General features: G+C 45.7%; 1 protein-coding gene across 2 annotated transcripts in view; it reads right to left on the bottom strand.

Annotated features, from left to right (window-relative positions):
- The window catches only part of CACNG2 (calcium voltage-gated channel auxiliary subunit gamma 2), a 52,002-nt gene extending 27,825 nt beyond the window's left edge, over positions 1–24,177 (bottom strand). Inside the window, exons 1-2 of one of the 2 annotated variants that reach the window (XM_040062364.2) lie at positions 23,866–24,177; positions 23,184–23,329 (exon numbers count right to left, since the gene is read on the bottom strand). In XM_040062364.2, coding sequence (XP_039918298.1) covers positions 23,184–23,325 — 142 coding nt within the window. In that variant the 5' untranslated portion in view covers positions 23,326–23,329; positions 23,866–24,177. Of the gene's footprint in view, positions 1–23,183; positions 23,436–23,865 lie in introns of those variants that run through there. The other variant, XM_040062363.2, reaches the window with a different exon arrangement.
- Between the last annotated feature and the right edge of the window lie 3,090 nt (positions 24,178–27,267).

The following is a 27,267-nucleotide window of genomic DNA, read 5'->3' as shown; positions in this document are numbered from 1 at the left end:
TGAAATTTGTGTTATAACTAGAACTTACAAGGCAAAAAGCAACTGAATTGAAAAAAAAAAAAAATACAGGAAAAAACAGACTTTCTCAACATGTTGACAAATTTCTGTTACTGCAACATATATTAAAGTAAAAGAAGTTTCCATGCTAAACATAGGAAATGGATGAGTGCTCCAGCAGATCCACCCCATTGGCTGGTCATGGTGTTCTTCAGAACTGGTCAAGTCTCAGAACATTTTGGGATGGAAGCCCAGGCTTCACATAAGATTTATGATGCATTATTATTTCCAACTTACTAGTGCAACTGAATCAGAGAAAAACAACTGAAAGTGAATTCTAACTCAGGCCAGGGATGTTTTATTCAGCTTGGGTTGACCATGGAACTCACCACATTTGAGAAGAGCAGGAAAATTGGAATCCCAGAATCCCTATGAAGCAATCTCAATGGCCAAAAAACAATGCACTTCACTGCATGTTGCTGCATTCTGATGGGAAGTAAAAAAAAATGGCTCATAGTTTACATGAAAGTGCAGCAAGAATCCAGACTCTATAGACTTCTAAAACCACCAGTAAACCTCAGTCCTTCACCTGGGACATAAATTCCCCTCAGAGACATATTTCTGCACATGCACTCACTGTAGAAGACAGAATTTGGATTATCAGTTTTGTCCCTTCTCCAGTGGGGCTTGTGCAAGTTCATTCCATTACTGCGCTGATGAGACTGGTGCAGGCAATGAGGTCATGACTGCAGTTACCTTGGTCCTTCGAGGGTCTCTGGGGAATTATAGTCCTTTTCTCGAGGAATGCAGCTGCACACTTTCAACCTGCATTTATCTTACAAAGCAGTGTGTCTCAATCTGAAGTTCTGCACAACAGGATTCCTCATAATGGACTTGACAAATCTGGGGCAGTGCACAGAAAAATCTCCCTTCAAGGGAACAGGTTCAGGTGCACTGACACTGATTTTCACTCTTCAGCAGATGGAAGGCTATTTAGAGGTGGCACACTGAAGATGGCATTATTTGCCAAGATTTGCATTCCAGAGTTTAAAGGAAAGGATCTGTCAAACAGAGAGGTTATGCTGGTAAGAAACTCCTGGACCACTCCATTGCATCAGGAGGAGGGAATGATCAGTGACCTTGAGCAGATACTTCGGTAATGGGGGTAGAGGCCATTGGTAAGACTTTTTTGTACCCGTGGAATATGTCCAAGGAGATATATGAGGTGTGTCTAAGGAAAGAATCTCAGGCAAAACAAGAAAGTGTACAGCCATCCAAGCATCAGGAAAGAGGCTGACCTGACAGACTTGTTTGTGTGTGCATGGTGAAGATGAGCTGCCAGGGATGGCTGAGCACATTCTCTCCCTGAGGATTTCTAGATGGGATTCTCAGACTGGAATCCATCTCCCTGTGTACTCACTGAAGCATATACCAGTTCCAGACCGTGTTGCCATGCTCAGTAGCTTGTGGGAGAGGAATAGTGTAAAGACAGTCTTGCCACACTGGACTTAAGAGGTTACTCTGAGAAGTGGGGGCATGTCAGGATCTTCACTCCTCTGCTGCAATGAGGGAAATGTCCCATGCAGGAATAGAGTCCCGGGGATAGGGGTGTATGACATAATAAAGCTAAGATGCTAAGATGACCATACTTCAGCTTCTGATGAATGGGAAAAAGAGAAGAATGAACAGGCTCTTCCTTTTTTTGTCCTATCCTGCTGTTGTACTCTCTAAGGCTGCTGAGGTATTGCTAACTCATTGTGTTAGAATCTGCTTGTTAACTCTCCATGGAGTTTACAAGAGGAGTGAGAGTGCATTTGGGAAAGGGTAGAAAGAGAGACAGTATGGAAAAGACCTTGGAAGGAAAGCCAAGGACAAGCAGATACAGTCATGATACTTTGGCTGGGACATATATTGAATAATACTTCCGAGTTGCCCGTAAAGTCAACATCCTGGCAGAGGGTGGATCTTGATGCTAACTCAGCATTTGTATGCTATGAAGAGAATACCATGGGGACTTAGTCCATTTTCCTCATTGAAATGATCAGCTCAACTGAATTAACTTGGTTTCCAACTCATTCAACCTTTATCATCCTCCTTTGAAGTTCTCCTTCCTCATTCATGCTGTAATTGTGCCCTGTATAAAAAATCCAATGTGTCTCAAAGGCAGCTGGAGTACAAACCGCAGAAGGGACATGGAGGTCTTTTATCCAGGACAGACCTACACCGAAAATTAATCCTGGTTTTGGACACAGTAATAGCTCTCAGATTAGAGAGACAGAAGAAGGTAGTGTTGCTGGACTGCTAACTATGCCTCTGCTTGCTGCCCTTGAAAGGGACTGATTCAGGGGACTTTGTTCACCCAGACTAAAATAACTGTGGAGTTAAAGGAAGGTAGAAAACCTTGTTCTGATATTACATAAGCACATCATGTAACTTAAACTAAGGGATCAGTTCAACACTGTAACTCTGAGCAAGCATAACTGTAGTGAAATAAAATTGTTACAAGAAGGAGTGAGAAGGGGTTTAGAGACTGACTTTTCTGTCATATCTCTCGGGAAGAAAATCTCAATGAAAGCCACCAGTATTAATGAAAGCCAATTGGAACTTGATAGGAATTATTTTGCTATTTTGTCAGCGTTGGTTGGAACACAGGGATTTAGGAAGATTTCCTTTGTAGAAGCACATCTAGGAACACTGTGCTGTCTCCTCTGAGCTGTGAGAGGCACAAGCCTTTGGGAATTTGTATTTCTCTTAGGATCTGGTTTGTATGCAGCTTTTCAGATTTTCATGGAAGACCAACAAACCCACATTACTGGCATCTGTTAATTGAATGAGAACACACAAGCCCAGACCCAAACCTACATGCCATGAACTAGAAGGACAGAAGGGAAATTCAGGCTGCCTGAAACTGCAGCGCCTCTTCTAAAAGTTGTCCCCATAAACAAATACCTTATCACAGTGGGGTAAACTGCCAAATCCCAAAGAATGGGCTTCAAGAAAGTCCTTCTCAGGTTATTAAATGTGTCCTATCAAAGAAATGGCAAACGAGAAAGTAGCTTTTGTTTTCCACAGTCATGATGTGTCTAGGGACTGGAGTGGTAAGGGGGCATGGTAAGTGGGGACCAGCACAGTATGTAGGGTCCCAGAGAATGAAGCGTGCTACTGTTGAGTCATTTCCTAACTGCATTTGCTGGTATTGCACTTGGCTCTGACCAGAGCATTTCATTGCCTGTTATTGGAAGCACACAAACATTCTCTCCCACTTGAAAGGAAGGAGACGGAAGAGCTCAGCTGCAGTGAAGAATAGAGAAATCAGAGAGTTAGGGAGGGAGCTGTGAAGAAAAGAGCAGGTACAGTGCATGTCCGATGAGGTCCATCTGTTCCTCATTAACCAGATGTCTCCCACCCACCTCCTGAAGTGCCATTGACTGCGTATTGTCAGGACAAGAAGGGGATAACAATGCCACCATGGTGCAGACATTCATATACCAACAGGAGTCCTGCCATGCAGCCATCCCTCTACTACCCTTCCAGATTGGGTGACAAGTCCCTCTTTTTCATAATCAGCTTTTAAACAGTTACATCCTCAGAAAGCTTTTTGCATTATAACTGCCACGTGTTTCATCTTGCTCTGAAAACGGCAAGTTATTTCAGCCCACTTTACCAGAATCAGACCTTACTTCCTGTAAGTATGTCACGACTTCCTGCAGCATTTAAAAGAGAGAAGTGAATCCTTAGTTTAAAAAGTGATTTCTGCTTGCCAGACTTCATCATTTTAAGAGTCAGAGAGTCCTTGGATTCACACCTGTATACAAAGTACAGCAGTAGATTTATGGACAATTCAACCTACTAAAGATTATTTAGAAATGCAGGAAGAAGCATAAATTACTTTCTCTATGTTGTTAGCCAAGGATCATTTATAATAAGAGCCCATTGAATCATCCTTACTCCAAGGGTGATCTGTGCAGTGGTCCATGTGTGGGCATGTCAGCCCACACAGGAAAACTCTCTCTTATTCTCGAGGCGGTATTCACAGCCTGGTCATGGCAAGTCTTCCTTTACCTCCATATCCCTGATGAAAGCAAAGCACTCTGTCCTCAACCCACTAAATCATTCCACAGCACAGCTCATAAATTGTAGTGTGCAAATGGAGCATCTGCTGAGCTGCAGCCACAGATAATGTGATGCTTTCACCTATTTTCCTTTGTAAAAGCAGGCAGGCTACGCTGTGCACTGGGCCCCTGACTCATGTAACAGCTAGAAAATAGCCTGTGTCTTGATCTTGTTACTTTGCTTTGAGCTCCTGCACACTGAACTTGAATGGCTGGAGAAGATCTGGGTGGGCATGTGTCCTCCAAAAGCAGCAGCTCTGAGCCCTTGCCAGACGAGGAGCTGAAAGCCTCAAGAGCTTGTTGAGATAAATATCTGTACCTCTTTCAGAGTCATTGTACTTAGTGAGCCTGCAATGCTGCAAGAATAGCACTAGGTTTAAATGTCTGTTGAACAGCTGGTGCTGAGCCTCATGTTGATGTGAGACCTCTGCATGAGCTGTGCACTCTCCTTGGTGTCATGATGTTATTACATTGCTGTAACTACAAGAGCAACTCTAGTGTGGATTCCTGCTCACTGTGAGGCCAGAATCCTTCAAACATCGACAGCAGTTGGTCCTTGAACCCTGGCGGGTGATGACTGAGACTGCACACGGGCAGTGGGATTGCTGAGCCCCATGCACGTTGCAAAAAGCTGAACAAAGACAGGTAAGGATGGAAAAGAATAAAGAAAGACAGTTGGGGGCAACATTGTTTTTATTGTTTTTTCATGATTTGGTTTTCCTGAGAGGTGATGGGTTCAGACATTATATGCAAATTTCATCTTTATCACAGATGTGTTGCATCTGGCAGTAACTATTAGTGAAAATGTAAGCTTTCATGATAGGTTTCTGTGAAAGGCTGTACTTAAGCTACCTGGGGAAGTTCTGTGAGCCTGCAGGGAGAGGCAGCTGCAGTAGGAGGTCAGGTTCTCTGGAAGGAATGGTCGATAGAGCTCTTTACCCCTCAAACATCCCTGGAGATGCCCAGTCAGGTGTAGTGCTTTTGTCTCTCTTTACACTCCAGAGTCTAAAAGCATGCTGGAAACCCAGCAGCTGGATTCTGCAGCAGCAATCTGATTAGTGTCCAACAAATTTGGCTCCTAGCCAGGTTTGTGACAACCTGATCAATCAAATTCAGAAAATCCCTTTTTAGCTTCACAATTGACATTGGGAAAGATCTGGGAACATGTTTGGGAATTGAAGGCACCTGCTGAAAGTGAATAAAAAAGAAAAAAACCCACAGAGAGGCAGGTGGAGAAAGAAATGAATGGAGGATGGTGTGATTATTCCATGTGCTGGTGTTTGGAAGAAAGAAAGCCACCTAAGATGCCAAATCGTGTCTTTGCCTGCATCACATGGCAAACATGAGACTGCGCTGTGATGGCAGCTTAATGTGGATGCATTTCTACGTCTTGCTTTTGCAATAGGAAAACACACCTGAAAGTTTCTCCAGGTCACTTACAACTGACATGGAAAACCTGAGAAAAAAGCTGGCATCCAGCAAGACATGGGAAAATATACCCAGAGTGCCTGTTGTTGCTATTAAACACCGTCTGTCACGGCCCTATGCAGGAATTCAGTATTGGATTCTTTTTATATCACAAAGGCTAAATGAAATAATCTGTGTCTTATCCTCACACGCATCATTGCTGAACATAAGAATTAGTAATTCATGCTCACTTGTAGTAGCCATGAATTTGACCCAATATGTCATCTTCATGCCTTATTTTCCTGATACTTCTCAGGACTTAAAAAGCATGGATTTTATTTTTCTTTTTCTCTCTTGCTCTTTTCTTCTTCTCACTCAAAGCATTGTAGAATTGGTTTGTTTTTTTAATAAAACCTTTTTTAGGTGCCAAGTAAGCCTGAAACTGCAGCAAGAACAATACCCCAGTGTTCTCTCTTTCCCCTTTGGTTTTTACAACCTCTGAGTATCAATCAGGCATTGCTTTGCAGGGAAGAAAATGATAATAATGGCGGACTTAAAATATTTCTACTGAGGAAAATAAGAGTTTGATTTCAGTTTCAGAGGAAATAACTTTTTTTCTGCCTCAGTCACTGACTCTAATAGAAGACCAGCAAGATCTGATGTGGCTCCAGCAGAGAATTCCTATGTTCAAAGGATCTGGGAGCTTGCAAGAAGTACTGTAGAGTTTGAATTGCCTCTAATATGTTACTGATTGCTATCCATGACATTTCCCTCGAGCTTTAGAGAACATCTGTGTACTTCACACTTAGAAAACAGTCAATATCCTTCTGTGGTGTGGTAGGCAATGGGGCCAGGTAAATAGCACTTTGTAAAGGAGGTGGAGTGATCTGATGTGTCTTGGTGAAAAGTGAGTTCAGCTCTGCTGCAGTCTTTGTGTATACTTGGCTAATCACTTAACCTTCCCATGTCTGAAATTTTCCACTAGTAGAATGGGCATGGGAGCATTTTCCTGTGCTCCAGGGACACTGAGTGATGGAAAGCATCAAGGGGTGAAAAACCATGCTCTACCAGAATGGCTTCTACTGCTCTGAGCAGAGGACAGCAATCACATGCATAGGAAGCACAAGCTGAAACCTCATCCAGCAGCGTTGGTTTTGCTGCTGAAAATTTGGACATTGCCTTCAGTACTTCATCTATTAGCCTTTGTTTACCTGACCAGTGATGACATTAGTGGGTTTGGAATGTCATCTTGATTGGCACCAGTAAAACTTTCAAGCCACGATCTGCCACTCTCTGTTCTAGAGGGGCCATGTGTGTCATGGAAAATAAATTTATTTTGAGGGGTTTCAAAAAGTTATCGAGGCTATTCTTACATCCCTTTTCTGCAAAAGTAAGCATTACTTACTACTCAGTTAACCACACAGACCGCACAGGAGGCCATAATATTCCTTAAAAAATCCTAAAATAGTTTCTATATGCATAAAAATGTCAACATTTTAAACTCATGCCTTTCGAAGTCACTTCTGGAGGGAAGCTGTGGATTTCCAGCTTTCTCAGTGGTGTCTGAAGCGGGATGGTTGGTGTGGGGGTTAAAGGTGGCTTTGTTCTGCATTTGTGTTTTTCTAATCACCAGACCAGAAGAGATTGGCTTAGTCTCTAATACAAGCTGGAATACCTCAAGGCTGCTGTAACATATACCTGACAAATTCCTAACTGAAAACAAGGGATCACTGTAGCAGGGGACTCCTGGAACGTGATGTCTTTTAGTGTTTGTCCTTTGGCCACATCCCCTCACTGAGGGAAAGTTTATGCATTTCTTGGCTTTATGGGAGTTCCTGATAACAGGAATTTAAACCACCAATGTGCAGCAATGCCAGCACAGGGCAGCATCTGACTCCATGGAGTCAGGCAGCAGTAGAATTAACTGAAATAGCATGATGCTTTCTGCTGAAAAAAAAGAAGCCACTGCCTCAAGACTAGATCATTTTAGGCCTTGGGCAGGTGTTGTTGTGGAAGGCAAAATCACAAATGTCACAGTGTCTGCTTAAACTAATAAATGAGAAAAATGCACATTTTCCAGGGAAGAGGTACTTCAACCACAAGAAGTAGGCTTAACCCAGTGCAGTAGAAGGCTGCACAGCAAACCCTTCTCATCATTCCCCTGATACACTCCAACAGGGCTCCCAGTGAGTTCAAGAGATGGTATCTGAAGAACCCAGCATGACCTCAAACAAACCTGTGTGACACAGCAGTACCTGATAGAACCAGCACAAAATCCCTGCGATAACCTAGCATGACCCACAAGACTGAACCTGTGACAACATTTGATTTATGGCAAATGACATGGATTTAATCATTCACTGGAGAATGCTGAATGACGCAGCACAGCGTTGCTCACTGTGGCTTTACTGAACTGGCACGCTCCGATTGGCTTTGGGAACACGCCCATTGGGTGATTCATACAATTAAAGAGCTGCCAATCCTCCCAACACTAATGAAATGCATTTCTATTTTACTGGTAGCACTTTCTAGCAACCCATTTAGGCTTTTCTGCTGTTCTCATCACCCTAAGGTATGAGCACATCACAACTGATGGACATCTGGTTTGCAATTGAGGTTAAAAGGAAAACCTGGTTCCAGATAGGATGGAATTGAATAATTCATGAGTTTATAAGCAGAATACAAATATTCAGTCAGATAATTAATTGCTATACTGACTTAGCACGGATTGGATGATGTGCCCTCACTTTGGGAGGGGGACATATTAACATTAATCTAGGAATGCTAAGAACAGTGTGTTCTAAGTAAACCAGTGTTACAAAATTGTTGTAGTGTATAAACTACATCTCAAATGCGGTTTGAGTTTTCCTGCAGACCGTGAGAAAGGCACTGTGGTTCTTCTCCACTGGAAGGAAAAGTAAAGATAGCTTCAAGGTGCACAGCAAGCTGCCAACTAAGATCACTGATGTATGAACATACTTCAGCCAGAGCAGGTGTATAGGGCTCAGTCCTCAAATTCATTCCAAATTGATTCAGCCCATTTAATAGCAGAAAACAACAAATAATTTTGCTTACATTCCATCTGAAGACATTCCATATATAGGGGAAATCTTGGATGACATTGATTAAGGGATATGTGGAGTCTGCTTAAGACTTTTCCTCTGTCATTCTGGACCAAGTATGATCCAGATATGCTGGAAGATTTAGTCTGTCTAGGACAGCCAGTAGGGTCTGTCGTGAACTGAATTAGTTCAATAGTATTCTGTCAAACCTCACAACAGACCTAAATTTCCTATTAGAGACTCAGTTTCCCTTACTTCCTTTGGTCTAACACCCATGAGGATCCAGTTCACTTCCTTCCCTGCATGAAAATGAAATCTTCCCTCGCCATGGGGTCTGTGCAGACTCCCCACTCATTTTTTGCTGCTGTACAATTCAAAAACATATTCTCCCTCATTCACTCTCCCCAGCCTCCTAATCTAATGCCTTGGTGTTATCCTGATAACAGCATGTAGAGATGTGAACTGATCTGCCTCCCATCTTGTCACCTTCTCTCACATATCCGACCCAATTCACAGGGTCTGATTTTGTACAACTATGAACATTTAGTCTTGAAAATTGATCACTGGCCCAGAGGCTAGATGTTTGTTACCCGGGAAAAAAAAGGAGATGACGTTACAGTTATTCTTATTTTAGGTCCTGAAAAGGGCAGGAAGTCCTACTACATTAGCAGTGAAAGGATCAAGAGTGGCTCAAGAGGGTCTTGGCAGGTTCAAAAAGTCACAACATTTGAAAGCATAGTCCACATTTGATCACCTATCAACAATTTATCAATAGCTCAGTGATTAAAAACAAAGCTCTTTCACTTCATTAAACACATTCAGTGCTGTTTTCTCTACATTCTAAATGGCTGAACTGATGTTCCAGTGCAGCCTATTTTTAGTCTTTCTGATTAGTTCATTATTTAGGAAAAGCTACTGACTGTGTATCTGTTGCAGAGATCTAATTCTTCATGTGGATCCCAAGGAAGAGAGCAGCTTCATATAAGTCTCCAGAATTTATTTGAATGTGGGTTTGACCACTGTCCCTGCTGTGGTGCAGCTCAATTAAGTGATGAGCGTGAAGCTTTCCTCTCCTTGAGCCTTCATTTTTGTTATGGGAAGAAGCCCTGTAATATATTATACCCTTTTTTCCCTGAGAAAACGAAGATCTAGATTGACAAAACTAGCAGTCTCAGTGAGAATTAAACAAGATACTCAAAATAAGTGATCTCTTGGGTGTCTGAGTAAATCACCACCTCCAGATCAGATTTCATTTATTTTGAGAACAAACTATTTCTTTGCTGGTAAATCCTGCAGTTTTGTCATGAATCCAATGAATTTTCACTGGTAAGTGACAACCCTAGAGACAGAAGTGGCCGTGTATCCCCAGGGCAGTTACCACATGGGCAAAAGCATTCCAGCATTGCCTCTTCAGCAAGCTTCAGCCCTCATGTGAAAGGACAGGATCTGCAGGTCACATGGAGATTAGTCTCTGTGTCCTTCAGCCATGCTTGCTAAAATGTCAAAGAAGAAATCCAGCTGTGATAGTGTCTCCTGGCTCACTATTTCTCAAGCACTTGTACACATATCTTGGCCAAGCTCCATTTCAGAACCCCAAATAATACAATGGCCCTCCCATAGGAACACAATGAGATGGAATCATTAATTTCTTTCAGACCACCTGTGGTTTCCAAGCATGGGGGAAAGCCCCTCCAGTCACTTAGGCATGCCTCTCTGGGAATATGGGGATTAGATTTGGACTGAGAACAGAGAGAGGATCTTACAAGTCCCCATGGCACAACTGAATGTGACCTTGCATGAGTTTTGGAATCTGCACACCTGAGTAAGCGCTGCATCCTGACAGCTCTCAGATGCACATCTTACTTGTCTGCGCAGGGCACCATGCTTGAGTAGCCATCAGAACTTGAAACACCTAAGTTAGCTTGCTTAGGGTAATTTGGGATTCTCCTCCTGGCACTGCCTGGTGCTGGGCAGGCGGGCCGTGTTCTGCATTCTGCTCTGCCTGGAGAAGGAGATGAAGTCAGTTCTAGGTGTAATACCCTCTTAGTGATGTTAAAAGGAACAACACAGAAACAAGTTGTACACATTTGCTGTCTTATGTTTGCTGCCTTTCGTATGTCATTTGTCATCTTAGAGTGTCACTTCTTTGATGTATGGGCAACAGTTTTGTGTATGCACAGTGTCTAGCATAAAGATGTTTCCACCATACATGAAGCATTTTTTGTGCAGCTGCAATGGCACCATGGCAAGAGAAGGTAAAATTCTCAGAAAATCTCCACTGAAGAACAGTAGCTGGAGAGGAGCATTAAGCACTGGTTCCTCTGCTGTACCGAAGATAATCTAGCCAAGCCATGGGTTCTTTGCCATGAAAGCTCTACCCAAAGACTCCATTAGGAGGACAAATTCATGTGCTTCCAGGTATGAGACCAGCAGAGAGCCTCAATATATGAGGTGGCAGTGCCTGCCTTTCTTGGCATCACCAAGTCAAGTCTAAAATTTCATGCTCCAACTAGTTCATTTCTTTCCTTTTTCAAACCTTACTGCATGGAGCCAAAACCATAGGTCACACTTTACAAATTGCTGGAGGTCCAAGGCTGGTTGGTCTGTGTGATTAATCCTGCCCAGTCTTTCTATGTCTGAACCCTTGTTTCTCCCATGGACTGGGGCAGGAAGGAGAAAGAGAGGGCTGTTAGTGGTGGCAGATGTTGGCATCATCAGGTGAAAATCCATCCCATTCCATAATTCAGAGAAGGTGGATGAGGAGGTCTGTCTCCACATCCATCAGCTCCAGCTGATACTTCTGCTTCTCTCAGCAACTCTACCTCTGAGTCCCAGGATTTCTTCTGACTCATCTTCCTCTTTCAGACCATGTATCTCAATTATCTCCTTCCAGCACTGACACTGCGTTCCTATTACCACCTTCCCTTGTCATGCTGTGGCCAAGTCCTGGGTCCTCTCTTCCCTAATGTTTCCTTCTGGCCAACTGTGCTTTCCAGCTGTCACAGACCCTTCCAGCCCAAATGTCCCTCTGTTTCCAGCATGCAGAGATGCTTTCCTCCACAGTTGAGTCAGTTTATTCCCAGAAACAACCCATCCTTTCAGTTTCTGCAGAAGAATAAAAATCCTCCCTGGTCCTGGTGCCTTTATATTGTCACAATGCTCTTTCTCACAGTCTTGCTTTGCTCTGAATGCTTTCCCCCTCACTGTTCCTGTAAATGTGGGCCAAGCTGTAATGATGCAGCACACAGAAAAACACCTTTCTCCTGTGATCTTAGACAGCCCCTGGAATTATTTCCTGGAAAGCCATTCTTGGCCTTTCTGAGTTATGCTTTTCTGTGAACAGATGGACAAAGTGATGGATGAAGAGGGAAGAACGGAACAATGATTGAGAAAGAGTTGTGCAATGATTAGGTGCTCACCTAAAATTTAGAAAAATTGTCAGTCCCATGCATTTTCCTGTGCTGTGCTGCTGTTTGCATTGCAGTTCTCTTGGCAAGATAGACATATTATTTTCTCTTTTGCTCACTTTCCCAACAGCAAAGCCGCTGCATTTCTCTGCTCTGCTCTTGGCAGTTGTTCCCTTTGAGACTATTGAGTACAGTTCCAATGGAACCCTCAGCTAAAGGACACTGTGCAATGTTGAGCTCCAATTGTCTCCAGCAGCAAGCCTGTTCACAGCTGCTCTGTTGTCCCAAACCCTTGCACATCATGAGACACCCTATAATCCTCCCAGGCTTCCTCCTAAACTCTCCTATTGAATTTTTTTGTGTATTTTCTCTTCCTTGAAAGAAATACATGGCTCCTACTTTTGGAGACACAAGGGCAACAGGAGAGATTAAAACAACTCAATGTCTGGAAGACTTTGAGGTCTAGCCCACTTCCAAGCCTGGAAGATATGAAGGAACCTAAGCCTGGTTATTTCTTGAGGGAACAGCTACATGTCTCCACTTCTGTTATTTCACAGGTCAACTTATAATTTCTCTCTGTGCTGCATACACTGAGATCATAGGGCTCCAGGCAGGCATTTTGAGGAATATCTGGGACAGAGACTTCTACACCAAACTGCAGCATCCCCCACACCAAAAGCATGCACTGCAGTAGTGCTCTGAAGCAATCGGATGAGAAAAGAGGCTGGAGATAGCTATTTCTGGATCTTTCCTCACTCCTGCCCAAATGCATTTCCACAGTGCATTGGGGATCTCAGTCTCTCACTCAACTGTTTCCACCGGACACCAGCACCTCTTGCTGTCCCCAAAATACACTAAACCAGCTCTTCACCCTGTTTACAATGTTCCTAATGTCTGTGGCCAATTAGAAACTCCCAAACACAGGGAAACCATCCATCCTGTGGTTGTGAAATTCAGTAAAACTTTATAGGGGCTCTGACCTATTCCCTGTACTTGATTTCTTAGTCTCTGAATATTTGATTTCTGCCTCACTCCCCCCTGCCTTCAGGCAGGATGACATTCTTTTCTGCTCAAGTCCTTTCAGGTGCTATTGATCTTGAAGCTCCCCCAATTACAACCACTTTTCTTCCAATGGTGACACCTTAAGAGACAACAGCAGCTGCCTATAAAGGGCCGCTGCTATCTGTTTCATTCACTCCTCACTCAAAAATGAGCAAGAGAAAAATGTCTTCTTTCATGATTCTGCCACTGCCCTTCAAAAACCCATGACCCTCAGCCTAAGGAAAAGGGCAATGCTTGAATCTAAAATGAAGCAGCAGAAATTCTTGATGATTGGTCCCTTGAGACCCTGTACTCTGAAGGCAATTCTGAGGGGCATCTACATTTGGGAATGACTCCTCATGGCTGTCTGAAAGGCAAAAGTCAAAATCAAACCACTTCATCTCAACCACCAATCTTTCATACCAGTCGTATCTGAAAGGAGATGCACATGGGCACACACATATTTGAACAGACTTAGTTGTGCATCCTTTTCCACCACCTCTCCAAAGAGGCTGAATGGGATGGGATCAAGGGGACTAGCTCCTACCCAGGAGGACAATGGGCTAGAAATGTAAAGGGAAGAGCAGAAATGTCATCGGGGTTAGGACTGAGGGAGAAAAGTGCAGACATGAGAGATGATGTGGAGAAAAAGGGAAGAGAAGGAGAAACAGTGAATTCTGAAGAAGAATGATGAAGAGAATGAAGAAAAATGGAAACCAAAGGTTAAAAAAATAAATGAACTAAGAAAGAAAAATATTATGCAACATCCTCAGGAAGAGATTAGGCTCCAGGAACCGTTTCTCAGAAATTTACTGTTTACAATGGACAGGTCACAGTAAGGTGAAGAAGTCAGCAAATAGGGTTGGATGAAAAGTCGTTTGATTCACAGTGTTCTGTGATACTGAATGAACACAACCATAAACCTGGGAAATATTCAGTGTTCAAGTATGATCCATCTCACTGCAGCAACACTGGTGATGTAAAGAAGACCTGAAGAAAGAGAGAAGTTCTCTGAGTGATAGCAAATTTAAGAATGAAATGTTGTTATGAAGGAGTGGGAGGAGGAAAATAAAACAAGCACTAAAAAAAAAAATATCATGTTCAGAAGGAGAATGAAAACTGAGAAATAGGAAGAGAAAAATCAGAAAGGGATAGAAAATCCAAGGAACGGAGGTGGATAGTGTTATTCTTTATTTGACAGAATGTATTCTTTATACAACAAGCTAAATCAGAAATTTATAGGTGTTTGCTTCTAGCAAAAACACACATCAGAAAAATCCCTACCCATGAATAGGATGACATTGCATTCTCAAGTTTTTGTATACCATCCTCATTTTCTGTTTTTCACAGCTAGAAGATAGGAGTATATGCTCTGAGGGAATAGAAAATGCAGGGTAAAGTCCATATGCTTCTCTGGGGAGTTATAGATTTGATAGGAAGCTGATATAAATGCTTTAGTCGCCTGTGCCACAGAAACAGAAGTGGATTTCACCTATCCTGCAGGGCTTGGTATGAAAACTCTGATTGAGTAGTTTGGAATTTTATGGGAGAGCTTTTCTGTAACACAAGGAGAATAAATGGGTCTGGGAGACAGAAAGCTGTCAATAAAAAACAGAAATTCAGATAAAGATAGAAATGCAGAAAGAAGAGAAAGGTGAATTCCAGCAAGTTCATGGTCACCTGCCATTTTACACACTCATCCATCCAAGATGAGGAATCTGTAGGAGAATTTTTGCCCCACAGGAAGAGCAGCCAAGCTGAATTTTTCTAATGAGGGTGAAAGATTATGAAAATGGGAATAGTTAAAAAAGGAGCTGTTGGACTTGGTGAACAGCTGGCATAAATAGCTGCAGAATCTCATTACCTTTCGGCTGTCACACCCACATTCACTAGAAGTGAATTTAGCCCCTGGTTTTGTTGGGTACGTCACTGGCGGAGTGGAGACACGCGGTGACCTTGGGGGCATGGATGCTTAAAGCATGCACAGCCCTTCCTCAGCCTCGGTCTCCCCTTGCCTACACGGGCAGCATAAGCAGTGTGGCTCCATCTGAGTCACCGAGGTTACATCAGAGCAAACAAGGGGAGAATTGGGCCTCCATCTCTTGTGCATAGAAACGCTACAGTATTGTATGTTGTCAGATGCCAGTGCAGTAATCATTTCCACGCATATAAGAGAAGAGAGACAACCTCCTTTTTAATTTAGTTGTGATAGCATCAAAGAGACCCAAAGCCTATTGCTTTCTGGGAAGCAGGGACTTCAACAATAATAATTCTTTGCACATATATAGCACCTTTATTGCCAGCTACTTACTTTATACCCTGGGGTGTGAAGAAAAAGGACTCCACTTAATTCCGTATGCTCTCAATTGCTCTCTATCCCAGATCTTTCTTAGCAAAATATGATAGAAATACCTAAACTCACTGTTAATTTGTCAAATTAGGGCAGTCATTGACACCAGCAGAAAGGCAGGCCTAGCTGGCATCTTACATTGCAACTGCACAGCATAGCATCTAGAAACAAAAGAAATTCCAGACTACGTAAATCTGAGCTCTATTTAATCCCTGACAAATGTTTCAGGGAAGAGGCAAGAACCACATGGCAGTCAGATAGGGGATAGACTGCCCTTGTGAAATGTTATTCTAGTTTTTATGGCGACTGGCTTAATTACTGAATTACAAAACACCCAAAATGCTGTTCACATCCATTAGGAGGATGCTTAATTTTCGTGAACTCTGTCGTAAATGCCCACTTGCTTGCTAAATGTTGTTAAAATCTTGGCCATGAGAGCTCCAGTGGCAATGAGCTCCAAAGCCTTGATATGCATCAAATGAGAAAGCTTTAACTGGGTCTCCCGTGACTCATGTCAGGTCGTCTTGTCTGTGTGTTACAAAATGGGGAAATCAAGAGCTACTGATCCAGCTTCTCTAGCCCATTCATTATTCAACACAATCCAATCACTTTCCCCCTCATTCGGCTCCTATCACAGGCAAATATGCCTAGCCCTCATACACAGTCTTCCCTACTCTTCCTTGTGCCTGTACTCCTTTCACAAACCCTATTCTGACTTTGCAACACCTCACCCTTGGATGGCCCTCGCTTCTTCACTCTCTGCTATCCCCTTTGCTTTACTCCTTATGCTTGGGGACCTGGTGGTGGTGGGTTTTCTGTCTGCAGCCATGTGCTGCAATGGACCATTAACAGCAGCGTCCTTGTTTCTGGCACCCGGTGAGTCACCACGGTTCATGTACGAGCCCTGCATGGTACACAATCCCCCTCTTCTCACCAGCCAGTGATCCCCTCTGCCCCTCCTCACTGAGGTTCACTCAGGCAACCATGAGGCTTTGAGCCCCCAGCCCCATTCGCTTTCCCACCTTAGGTATTCCTGAGAATCTCAGAGAAAATCACTCCTCTGAAAACAGTTCAAAAAGGACGACTGCTTGCTGAGACTCTTCTCCCTGACAACCAGAGATCCTTCCCTGTAGTGCATGACAACTACCCCAGGGTTATGGCTTGAGAGACCCCTGTTTTCCATTGGATGCTGGCCTGATCCACGTCTGAGGGTTGCCAGGGAGGGCATTTAGGGCTGCCATGAGCTCCTTCCAGCCCAGTTGCTGGCTGCACGCAGATGAGCCAGCTCATCAGCTGAGCTGCCAGTGAGCCCTCCGGCCATGGGAGGTTGGAGGCGGCAAAGTGGAGGGAGGTTGGCTTGACCACAGGCAGTGAGCAATGAGGGGAGCAGAGGGAGGGGCTCGGGTCTCACCCCCCTCAGAGGTAGCTGGGCTGCTGGTAAGAGGAGACAGCGACAGCAACTGGTGTCATACACTGCTTTGAGGAGGGGGCACTGGCTGGAGAAAGGAGGAGGGGGGAGCCAGAAAGAGGTTGGAAAAGTGTTTATTTAGAGCCTACAGGCAGCACAGCTCCAAAAGAATGGGGTCCTTTAACTGGAGGGGATGACTATATGCAAGATGGGGTAAAGGCAGGGGGAAATGATGGCAGGGAGAAAAGAGGATAGAGAAATGCGACAGCAGGAGCAAATGGGATGGAGAGGAGCAAGGACAAGATAATATAACAGAGGAAAGAGCAAGGGGGATGGGCCTCAGAGGACTTGGAGACAAACAGGGAGAAATAATGAAGGAGAAGATGCTTTTGAGAGAAAGCACAGAAGAGACATAAAGATGAAAGGGAAAAATAAAGAGGAAAAACAGGGGAGGGAAACGAGAACAAATTGAAATGGAGATGGATAGAATGAGTCAAAGATGGAGGGTGAGGAAAAAGCTGGGGTCATACAGGCAAGGGGAAAATAACTTTTAGGTGCATTGTGTTTACTTTACATTCTGTGTATACCTAACCAGTTCTGTGCTCTGTGTTTCCCCTGCTTGGTGGCTGCTGCCTTGAATTGGGAGCTGAGGGGGGAGGACATGGAGCAGGAGCCCTGCTGTAACCCATTTCCCCGGCAGCAGCCCCCTTCCCTCCTTGAGAGCCCTCTGCAAGGGGGAAGGGTTCGTGCCCATGAAAGGAAGGCAGCAGCACACCCCCTGACAACGAGTGCTATATGGAAGGGAGAAGCAGCGCAGAATGGAGCAGCGAGGGCTCCCCCTGGGATAAACCGGGTATGCTTGATTGGGAATCTGCTCTTAAAACAGGGGCAGGGGGCAGAGCCATCTGAGAGCCTGAAATGTTCCCTGCTCCCCCCGGCAACCTCCTCGCTACTGCTTTTAAATTAAATAAATATGGAGATTCTGCTGTCAAACCTCAGTGATTCTCCTCCCCCAGAACTCCTGCTTAGATCATACCAAATTGCAACCAAGTGAGATGGGGGCTCAGAGGGCTGCATGAGGAAAGGGATGGGTTAAAAGGGAAACATTAGATAGGAATAGCTCCTGGTCTCTCTGGCAAAGAGGCATTTGTTCTATCTCTGTGTAATTTCTTTATACATTACTGCTGCCACACTGCACCTCCATGTCCCTCCCACTGCATTTCACTCTCACTCTTTTCAGCAAGGCAATTTCTGGTGCATTTCAGGACAGTATTAACCCATTCCTCTTTCTCTGTCAGCAGAAAGATTCATAATTTAAAAGCAATTTAGAAGCCTGTTCTAGCAACTCACTAGTGAAGAACAGCATTTCCTTGTCAAATCTTACAAAGGAGCTGAGCTTGCAGGTCTCAGCCCCTCAAATCCCTGCCTTCTCTGTAACTTCAGTCAGGTGTGAATTTAAGCTGAGAGGAGAGCCAAACCCACCCAAGTCTGGGATCCTGAGTAATTCTTCCTCACCATCTGCCACCCCACTTCTTCTTCACCCAAAGCCTGTCCAGCTCTGAATCCCCTTTTTTCCCCAGCAGATGCAACGCCAGCAACAATCAGCTCTTGTGCCTGGTCATTTCCTCCTGCTGCATCTCATGGCTGGGCTTGGGGGATGCTCCTGGTCCTGAACTGTGAAGACATGGAGACCCTGATTTAATATACTGCTACATCCACTGAATTTTCAGAAAAGGCCTTGGATTAGGTCAGCAAGGCTGAAAGGAAAGGAGCCTTTGTACATTTGTGGATCCTTGGAAGTAGGACGGCAGGCAATTCTGCAGAGCAAAACTAGAGACACTGACAGAAACAATGGCTGAAAGAAATAAAATCATGAAAGCTAAGAGGAAAAGCAGGGAAAAAAACTACACATAAAATGGATGTGAAAGGAAAGAGGTACACCAGGAGCAAACAGCAGTGGGAGAAGGCAGTGAGAGGAAACAACACAGTGCCAGAGCAGTCTGGCAGAAGCTTGTCCACTGCCTGTGCCCTGCCTCACTTTGCTGTCAGATCTTCATTTTTGCAAACACTGAATCTGCACTTAGCTCTCATGCACTGTTCAGATATAACAAGCTGGAAAGGGAACAGATCAGCTCATCAATTCTCCTTGGGAAGGGTCTCTAGGCAGGAATTATTTTCTCCACCAACATCCATTCAATTACTTGCCTTCACACCGGTCAGATCTACAGGGATGTCTAACCCCATGTGCATCACTCATGCCTGCCTGCCCTGGACTCTTCTCTCCTGTCTTCTCCAGATAAAAGCCTCCCAGACCTATCAGTTTCTTAATAATAATGACAACATGACAAAACCAATAACCTACAGATATAAAATACATTTCATTTGCTTGCTTCATGAGACCCTGATAAGGCATCGTCCCTCACTTTTTGAGATCCTGTAGGAGATCTACAGGAGCTAATGAAAGAATTGGACAAGGCATCAGTCATAATAAAAAGTGGTTTTAAAACATTCAGTGCCAAGATGGAATTAAGCTGGAAGATCCGCAGCCATTTCGAAGTTGTAAGAGGTGTACCATCCATGTGGGGCATGAGCTTGCAGATCTCAACTGTTCAGTGTTTGTGTGTGTTTTGTGCCTATACAGCTAAACATCTGAGAAAAAACATTTTTCTTGAAGGGCAGAGACTTTTGAATGGCCCAGAGATATATTTGGACAACCCCAAAGTCTGAGAGAGAATCATCTGGAGGAAGATCAGGGAAAAAAGTCAGAAACATGATCTGCAATAATGTGAACTGACACCACCTCTCTGCTTGAGTCCCACCATGAAGCAGGGGCTCACTGTAGGACGCAAGAAAGGGGGGAAAGAAATCCCAATAGAGGAGGAACTTCCCAAATTACTTCCTAGAAGTAATCCAAAGATCTGAAAATGCTGACTGAAAGTCCGTTGTAGCAAATAGAATGACTGAAGAGAGGGAATCCCAAAAATTGAAAGCCTGGGGATCAAATTCTCCAAGAGGAGCTCGCAATCCTGAGCACACTGTATCTGTGCATACAACCTATGATAAGTGCTCACATCCATTTTTGCTACTGGATCTTCTTGGCCAAGAAAAGAAAAGACAATTTAGCATGATAACTTGAACGTGAGGTGTCCACCATCTCTGACCGCCTACAGTGTTGACTAATGCCAGTGTTCCTCCACGTTTCCAGAAATGAAGCAACATTATCAGAGGCTTCCTACCAGTAGCAGATGGCAGTTTGAACTCCTTCTTTGATTATTTTCTTGTTGCAAAGCCTCCTGCCCTCCTCTTCACTACCTCCCCTCATCCTATATACCTGCCCTGACATCTACTCCAGGCAGAAGAGTGTCTGTCCCACATCCTTTGTCAGGTGCCTCTGCCACTCCGTGGGCAGGCTGTGCACAGATCAAAGGTTTTTGTCCTTTTTACAGCCTCCTGGGACCAAGCCCTTCCCTCCACAAATCTATGCACTCTATGTATCTTGGGGGAAAGCAGCCTTTGCTGCATCTTTCTCTCTCCTGTTCACCAGCAGGAAGCTTTCACCAGGGAGGGGGAATCAACCAGGGACACCGTTCTGATTCCTTTTGACAAGAAAGAAGATAACCCCCCACTGAATTGATCAGACCTGACAGTAAGGACCCTGCCACCCAAGGGCTGGTGGGGATATTTGGCTGTGCTGTCCTGGGACCAAGGGAAAGCCAGCTGCCACCCCATGCAGGCTGTGGGGCTGCAGGAAGCCGAGCAGAGGCATCGCAGCAGTGGCAGTGCCAAACCTATGCTGTGCCACCTCACAAGGAAAACCCAAGCTCCGGCCCTGCTCAGCGTGTGCCCATGGGGATGGTTTTGCCTTCTGCTGAGATGCTCTTGCAAGACTTTATCCAAGTTTTCATGTGACCTGTGCCTTCAGGCAAGGGATTGAGAGCTGGGCTCAGCTCCCCTGTGGTGCACTGCACCCCCCTACCCCACTTGCTGCTGCTGCCCGTCATTTGGGTGCTGGGGGATTGGGTCAGCCCACCCCTCGTGTGTGGGGTGAGTGAGATCACTCAGCCAGGAACATACAGGTTGTGCTCAGGCTGAAATTCACACCGTTCATGCAGGGCTATGGTTTTAGCCCGCTGGAGAGCATCATCAGGGAGGTCAAGGGACCTGGGCTGGCAGGACAACATTGTGGGGGCTGGGACCACTTCAAAGCTTTTACTTGGAAGCATCCTGGCACATTTTTTTGCCATGCAAGCCACTTCCCAACAGTGCCTGTGGGGTCCTGTCAGATGTAAAGGAGAAGGAGCCCCGAGCTCCTCCAATCTGACAAACCTCACCCGCCCCTTCCTCCTCCCCCTCAGACCGCGTCCCTCTGGGTATAGCTCTGTGGGCAGATAGACATGATCTGAATTCACTGCCTCTCCTGGCTGGGGTCCTCATACCTTCTCTCTCCACCCCAGCCTCTCTCCGCCTTCCAGCTTGGGTGCATGGCTCAGGAAGGGAGTTCATCCCCACAGCCTCTCTTCCCTGCATGGCTTTGCATTTGGGCTGTTTTTTTTTTTTTTTTTTTTTTTTTCCCTTCCCTTCTCTCTCTCATTAATTTTTAATTAAGGAGATGTCTCCTTCCCTGGCTGTAATGAATATCTCTGTGAGAGGTTTTTCATTTTTTATTAATATACACCTCAATATATTTATCTATTTGCAGGAAATCTGTGTGTGTGTCTGAGCAAGTGTGTTTAAAACATCCCCCATTAATTTACTGCTATTGATTTTCTGGCGTGGATACAGCATATAGTATTCAGCATAGAGCTCCTCTGCAGGATATGTTAAAAGGCAGCAGTTTGGGTTGACAAAGGGCACTAAATGCAGTATGCGTCAAATAGACCATCGCTCAATGAAGTCACTTAGCTATTCAAAACATGTCCAGCCATCACTCAACCATTTGCACCAAGAACGGGGAGGGGGGGAAATTCACGCTTCTTCCTGGACACAACCATTTCCAAGCAGCAGCTTTAGCTTTCTTTGGTGAGAGACATCAAAACATACATAGTTTATTTCCCCCTTCCCCCGCCTTCCATTTCCCAGAGATGGGTTAAGAAAATCAGTTCTGCGGTACCCACTTGCCGTTCTCTCCCGACAGGGAGCTCCAGGCACACCCAGCGCCAGTGGACACCGGCAGACACTGATCTTATCCCTGGATGTCCATGAAGCCCCGGCAGCCCACCGTCCAGCTGGGAGCTGATTCACAAGCAGGGCTTTCACAATGGGCTATAATGTGCGCTCCTGTTCTCTCACTCTCTCCTCACTACGTGTGTAACATAAACCACGCATTTACATCGGTTGCCCCCCTCCCTCCAGCACAGGCTGAAGACCACCTCCCCAGCCCAGACGTACACCAATAGCAGTACTCAGCAACACATATTTAAAAGTGAATCCCTGGCCCATCTTTTCTTCCCCCCTCCCTTAAGAACATCTGATTCCAGAAGTTGGCTGCAGTGGTGTCTCTTCTGTCATCAGACATGTCACTGAGTTGCCGTTCAGTTTCACCACATCAGACTTCAGCTGATTTCTCCATTTAGAGACTCTTTTATTTTAAACCTTTACCATAAACCTTAAAAAAAAAACCAAACAAAAAAAAAACCCCAAAAAACAACCCCAAACAACACCCCCACCCCCCCAACAAAAAACAAACTGGGGAAAAATCCCAGCCCCAAACCAAATCAGTCAGCAGCCAACTAGACCCCCCTGCATCCAGCCCAGTGAGATGTGTTTGCCTACAGACATTACAAAATGTTCTGAACTCTGTTTGAGACGACTGGTATCATTCTGTATGAGACATTTTGGATATAACACCATTGCTTCCCTTTCTCTCTTTTTCCTTCCTAAAGTGAACTAAATTTCATCCAAAGTGCTTTGCAATCACCTCCTCCCCACACTGACCCTTACAGTCTTGTTTTTTCAAATAAGCCATTTGCAAAGAGCAATTATTTCACTCTCTGGTTGCAGCCAGAGCACAGCAATAACACAGCATTTTGGCATTGCTTACCCAGGCAATACAAACAAGCTGAAGACAGGGAGACTGCACAGTTGCATTTTGAAAGGATCTCTCGGTGGTTTTATAACACACACATTATTCCAGTTGGAGAGAGGAAGTGAATTTTTGGTGAAGGTGGGAGGGGGGAGGGTGGGAAAGAAAAAAGGGAGAAGGGAACAGAACAGTGAATGTTTTGCCTGTCTCCTTGCCTCTGTGCTCTGAGTAACTGAGCCCACCACTCTCAATCCACTGCGAAAGGAATGAAGTGAGAAAATGGTGGAATGTGGAGGGATTTATTGGGGGGAGGAGGGAGAAACGTGGGGTGGTGGGAGAGGAAGGGATGGGGGGTGTGGAGGTCCAGAATCAAATACCTTCCAGGCAGCAGGTTCTCCATAATCCAGAATGGGTCATGACTTCCTCGTTCTTTTTGCTGGTTTCGTTCTCACTGACAGTTTTAGTCTTGCAAACCCCTCTGGAGTAAAGCCAGTAGTCGGTCCCCACAGCTATGGTCATCAGGCTGAAGGCAGCGAAAGCACCAACGGTGGTTAAAAGCATCTGAACACCTCTGTCAAAGAGCCCCATAATTCTTCATTATACAAATACCCAACCGCCTTCTGATTCTTGGGGTGTGTGTGTTTAATAAAATAAAAGAATAATAATTCCGACTAATAATATAATGGGTATAGAGAGAGAGATAGATATCAAAAAAGGGAGGTAAGAAAGCCCACGGAAAAGAGTGTAAATTAGAAAGACCACACGGGAAGAGGCTTGCCTTTTAAATCGGAAACGTTCTGGTTGAAATATAAAAAAAGGAAAAAGAAAAAAAAGAAGAGAGAAAAGAACCAAGAAAAACCAAACAAATAAAGAGAGAACCCCCCCCAAAATGAGACGCCTTAATCCCTTTTTCTAAAATTCTGGTCTCCAGTTTCCATATGTAATGGCTAATTTGGAGATGGCTTCCACAGTGAACAGGGGAGCAGCAGCAGCATCCTCAACACAATCTCTCATTATCTGGACCTAGACAGTTAGAGACTGTAAGAGCAGAGATGCAACCTTCAGTCTTCTTGCTTAGCTCTGCAGCCTGCGCCATGAAAATCCTTTTCCTTCCCAGTTATCTTCCTTGGGTTTTTATTTTTTTTTTTTTTTTTCCCGGCAGCGGCAGTCGCTCCAATCCTCTCTCACTTTTTCTTGCTTGCTTCTCCTTCCTTTTGCTCGCTCCTACCACCAAGCCAGAGCGCCCAGTATACTGTAAGCCCTTGATTTCAGCTGAACAGGTGCCGAGGTCTTGCCTCCCATGGCTTTTCCGCACAGCCGCGGTGCTCGCTCCCGGCGGAGGTGGGCGAGGAGAGAGGGGGGCTCCTGGAGGGGGGGGGGTCGTGGAGGGGGAGGAGGGGAACGAGCGCGGCTCCCCTCCCGGGCGGGGGGCGCGGAGCGGAGCCCCGGCTGCGGCACGCCCTGCCCCGCGGCGGCCCCCGGCGACTCCTGGGCCCAGCTACCGCATCAAGCCGGCGGCGGCGGCGTTGGCGGCGCGGCGCCGGACGGCTCCCCCGCGGCGGCGGCGGCGGTGTCGGCGGCGGCGTCGGCGCCGGCCGGCGGTGCTGCAGGACAGCTCCCCGGGTGGCGGGGCGGGCGGAGCGCTCCCGGGCCGCCGGTGCTGCAGGACAGCTCCCCGGGCGGCTGTGCGGGCGGAGCGCTCCGCGGCCCGCGGTGCTGAAGGACAGCTCCCTGCCCGCGCCGCCCGCCCTGCCCGCGCCGCCCGCGCCCCAGCATCCGCGGGCGGCGGCCGCCCTGCTCCTCCGCCCCGCTCCGCTCTGCGCGGGCAGGCACAGGCGGCGGGCGGGCGGCGAGGGGCGGAGGGGGCGGCCTGCCCCCGCCCTGCGCCTCGCCCGCCGCTGCTGGCGCCGGCGAGGGTCGCTTCCCCGGGGCCGCCGCGGAGCCCGGGGGAAGACGGCGCTGGGGCTGTCCCTCGCTTACCGCCTTTCTCCCCCCCACCGCCGCCCTCCAGCTCGGCCTCCTTCGCATCCCCGCCGTAGGTGCCCGGAGCTGCGAGTGCGACCCGCACGCCGCAGTTAGACCCGCACAAAACTTCAGTCAGCCGTTTCACTCCCCAGGAGGCAGATGAAATGTAACGTGGAAGGGTAATTCAAAAAATAAGCATGTGTTTCTGCTCTTATTGCTGTTATTACGATTTTTTTAGTGCTTGCTCTTCACTCTTCTCGGGTTTGCTGCAAGTTGCGTATGTCTTGGTGTTGCTCGTTTTCCGTCCCTCTGCCTCCTCCTGACCAGTGCTGCGTGGATCCCTGTGTTCTTACTTTGTCTTCAGGGATTTCAGTGAAATCCTAATGCCTGCTCCAAGAAGCAGACATTTTGGGAAGATTCTTCATGAGAAAGGACTATTTATGATCATTAGTACCATTTTGTTAAGGAAAAGAACCGCCAACATTGAATACCTCCACCCCCTCAACCCTGGGAAAGCAAACCACCTTTCACATCCTCATTTTACACAGAAAGATGCATGAACTGAATGGATGCAAACTGAAATCTATCACTGCTTAAGTTTTCTGTGTCAGACACAACCTGATAGTACAGGGAACACGTACAAAATTGTGCGATACTGACATCTAAGTATGTCATAATCCTCTCCCTTTTCCTCAGCAGTATCATTACACCAGGTTAATTACATTAGTCACCTCCTGATTCTATACATGTAGCTGCTCATTAATGCAACAATCATGAAGAAAAGAAAGAATCTAATTCTTGGTGCTACCGATTTTGTTTCTCTCTGATCAGATCCATTGTTCAGTGAAAAATGAGACCAGAAGATCTGCTTTAGGTTCACTGCTGTTCTATGCAGGGCAGCAGCGCTGGGGGGAAAGGGGTGCTAGGGAGTTGAACCGGTTGGAAGGCTTCAGCCATGCTGCAGTTTCCTAACTCCAGTTATCTCTTCTCCCTGCTCCCTCTCTGGGTGCAGACTGGGACTGCCCTTCCAGGACAATCTGTCCCAGAACTCATGGACATGAAGGGCTCTGTAGCAAGAAGCCAGGGGGCCACTGGCTGCCCTACAGACCCTTGATCATTTCCCCCATATGGAGGGCACAATCCAGGTTGCCCTTATAGCTGAGACTGAGGTAGAGGTGTTTACTAGCAAGCACTCTTGGTGTCCAGCATCAGCCATGTGCAAATCACCACCAGCAGGCAGAAAAGGCCCCGGGGAAGGCAGCAAAAAGGGAGAGATGGTAGGAGACAGGGTAGATTGAGACCAATATTGAGAAATATTTTTTTGTGGACACGGTACCTACTTCATCTGGGGGAATCCTATCCTTGCCCTCTGCCATTGGAGCTGGGGGGGGGTGTCTTCTTCTGTACCCTTGGAGCTGCTGAACAGCTGGGGATGAACAAGCAGGCAGGTGCATACTGTACTCTGCAGCTTTAGTACTCTGAGTATGGCCTGCTGCAAGAATGTGGAGGATGGTAGTTTGTGGACAGGCTCTCTGAACTGTTGTCCTTGGTGCAAAGGAATTTGAGAGGCAAAGAGATGTGGAGAACACTCCATAGCCGGTGGGGGATTATGGCTCTACAGGGATGACCTGTGTTGAGGAGGCTCCATGAGGCTCTTAGCTGGGAAAGCTAAGGAAGATCACCGAAGGACCTCTCCTCCCCTTATATTTCGCCTGAAAGAAGGACGGGGCCTTGAAGAGGGAAGGCTAAAGGGAAGAATAAATAATTCTTGGGGTTCTGAGCATTTTCTTTTTGTGTTAGTGGTTGTTACTTTCCAACCTCACCCCAACATTCAAATCTTTTCATTTTTCAAAGGAAGATAGAAAGTCTGGGCCAGGAGTCCAAAAGATTCTGAAGAAGAAAAATCTTTATTTGGCCATTCTTGCACTTAAATCCATCAGGCAGAAACATCTCATGTGTGGACAAGGAAACCACTCTGGAAATCTGGACCTCATACTTCCGAGGAAGGTTGGCTCCTCAGTTACTCTGTGGTGTCAAATAGTGTATTACAGCAACAAGAGAAGGGCATGTTCTCCCCAAGGAAATTGCCAGTGTAAGAAGGCCACGTTTGCATGGTGGTAATTTCTATAATCTCTGGCTAAGAGGAGTCAGACCTATGAGAGCTCAGCACATCTCAGGATGAGAACTAAACATGGCTTTTTGCCTCACACTTCCCCATTTCCAGAAATAAGTATTCTCCTGCTACCCTACTTATATACTCTTAGACCATTCACAATAATCCCTCTACAGTTCTAAATGCCACAGGAGAAGAATGGAACAAAGGCAATGCAAATGCCAGATTGTCCTGTGTGACTGCTTGTGCTGTGGTTATATGTTGTGCTGTGATTTCATCTTTCCTACAAAGAATCATTAAAAATGATAATACAAGACAAAAATACAGAATAAAACCACCGTGGCAGATTTTTACAACAGTCGCATCTTCTGAATAGTGCAACA

Source organism: Hirundo rustica, chromosome 4, assembly GCF_015227805.2.
Source record: "Hirundo rustica isolate bHirRus1 chromosome 4, bHirRus1.pri.v3, whole genome shotgun sequence".
Classification (NCBI taxonomy): Eukaryota; Metazoa; Chordata; class Aves; order Passeriformes; family Hirundinidae; genus Hirundo; species Hirundo rustica.
This window is presented reverse-complemented; position numbering and strand designations above follow the sequence as displayed.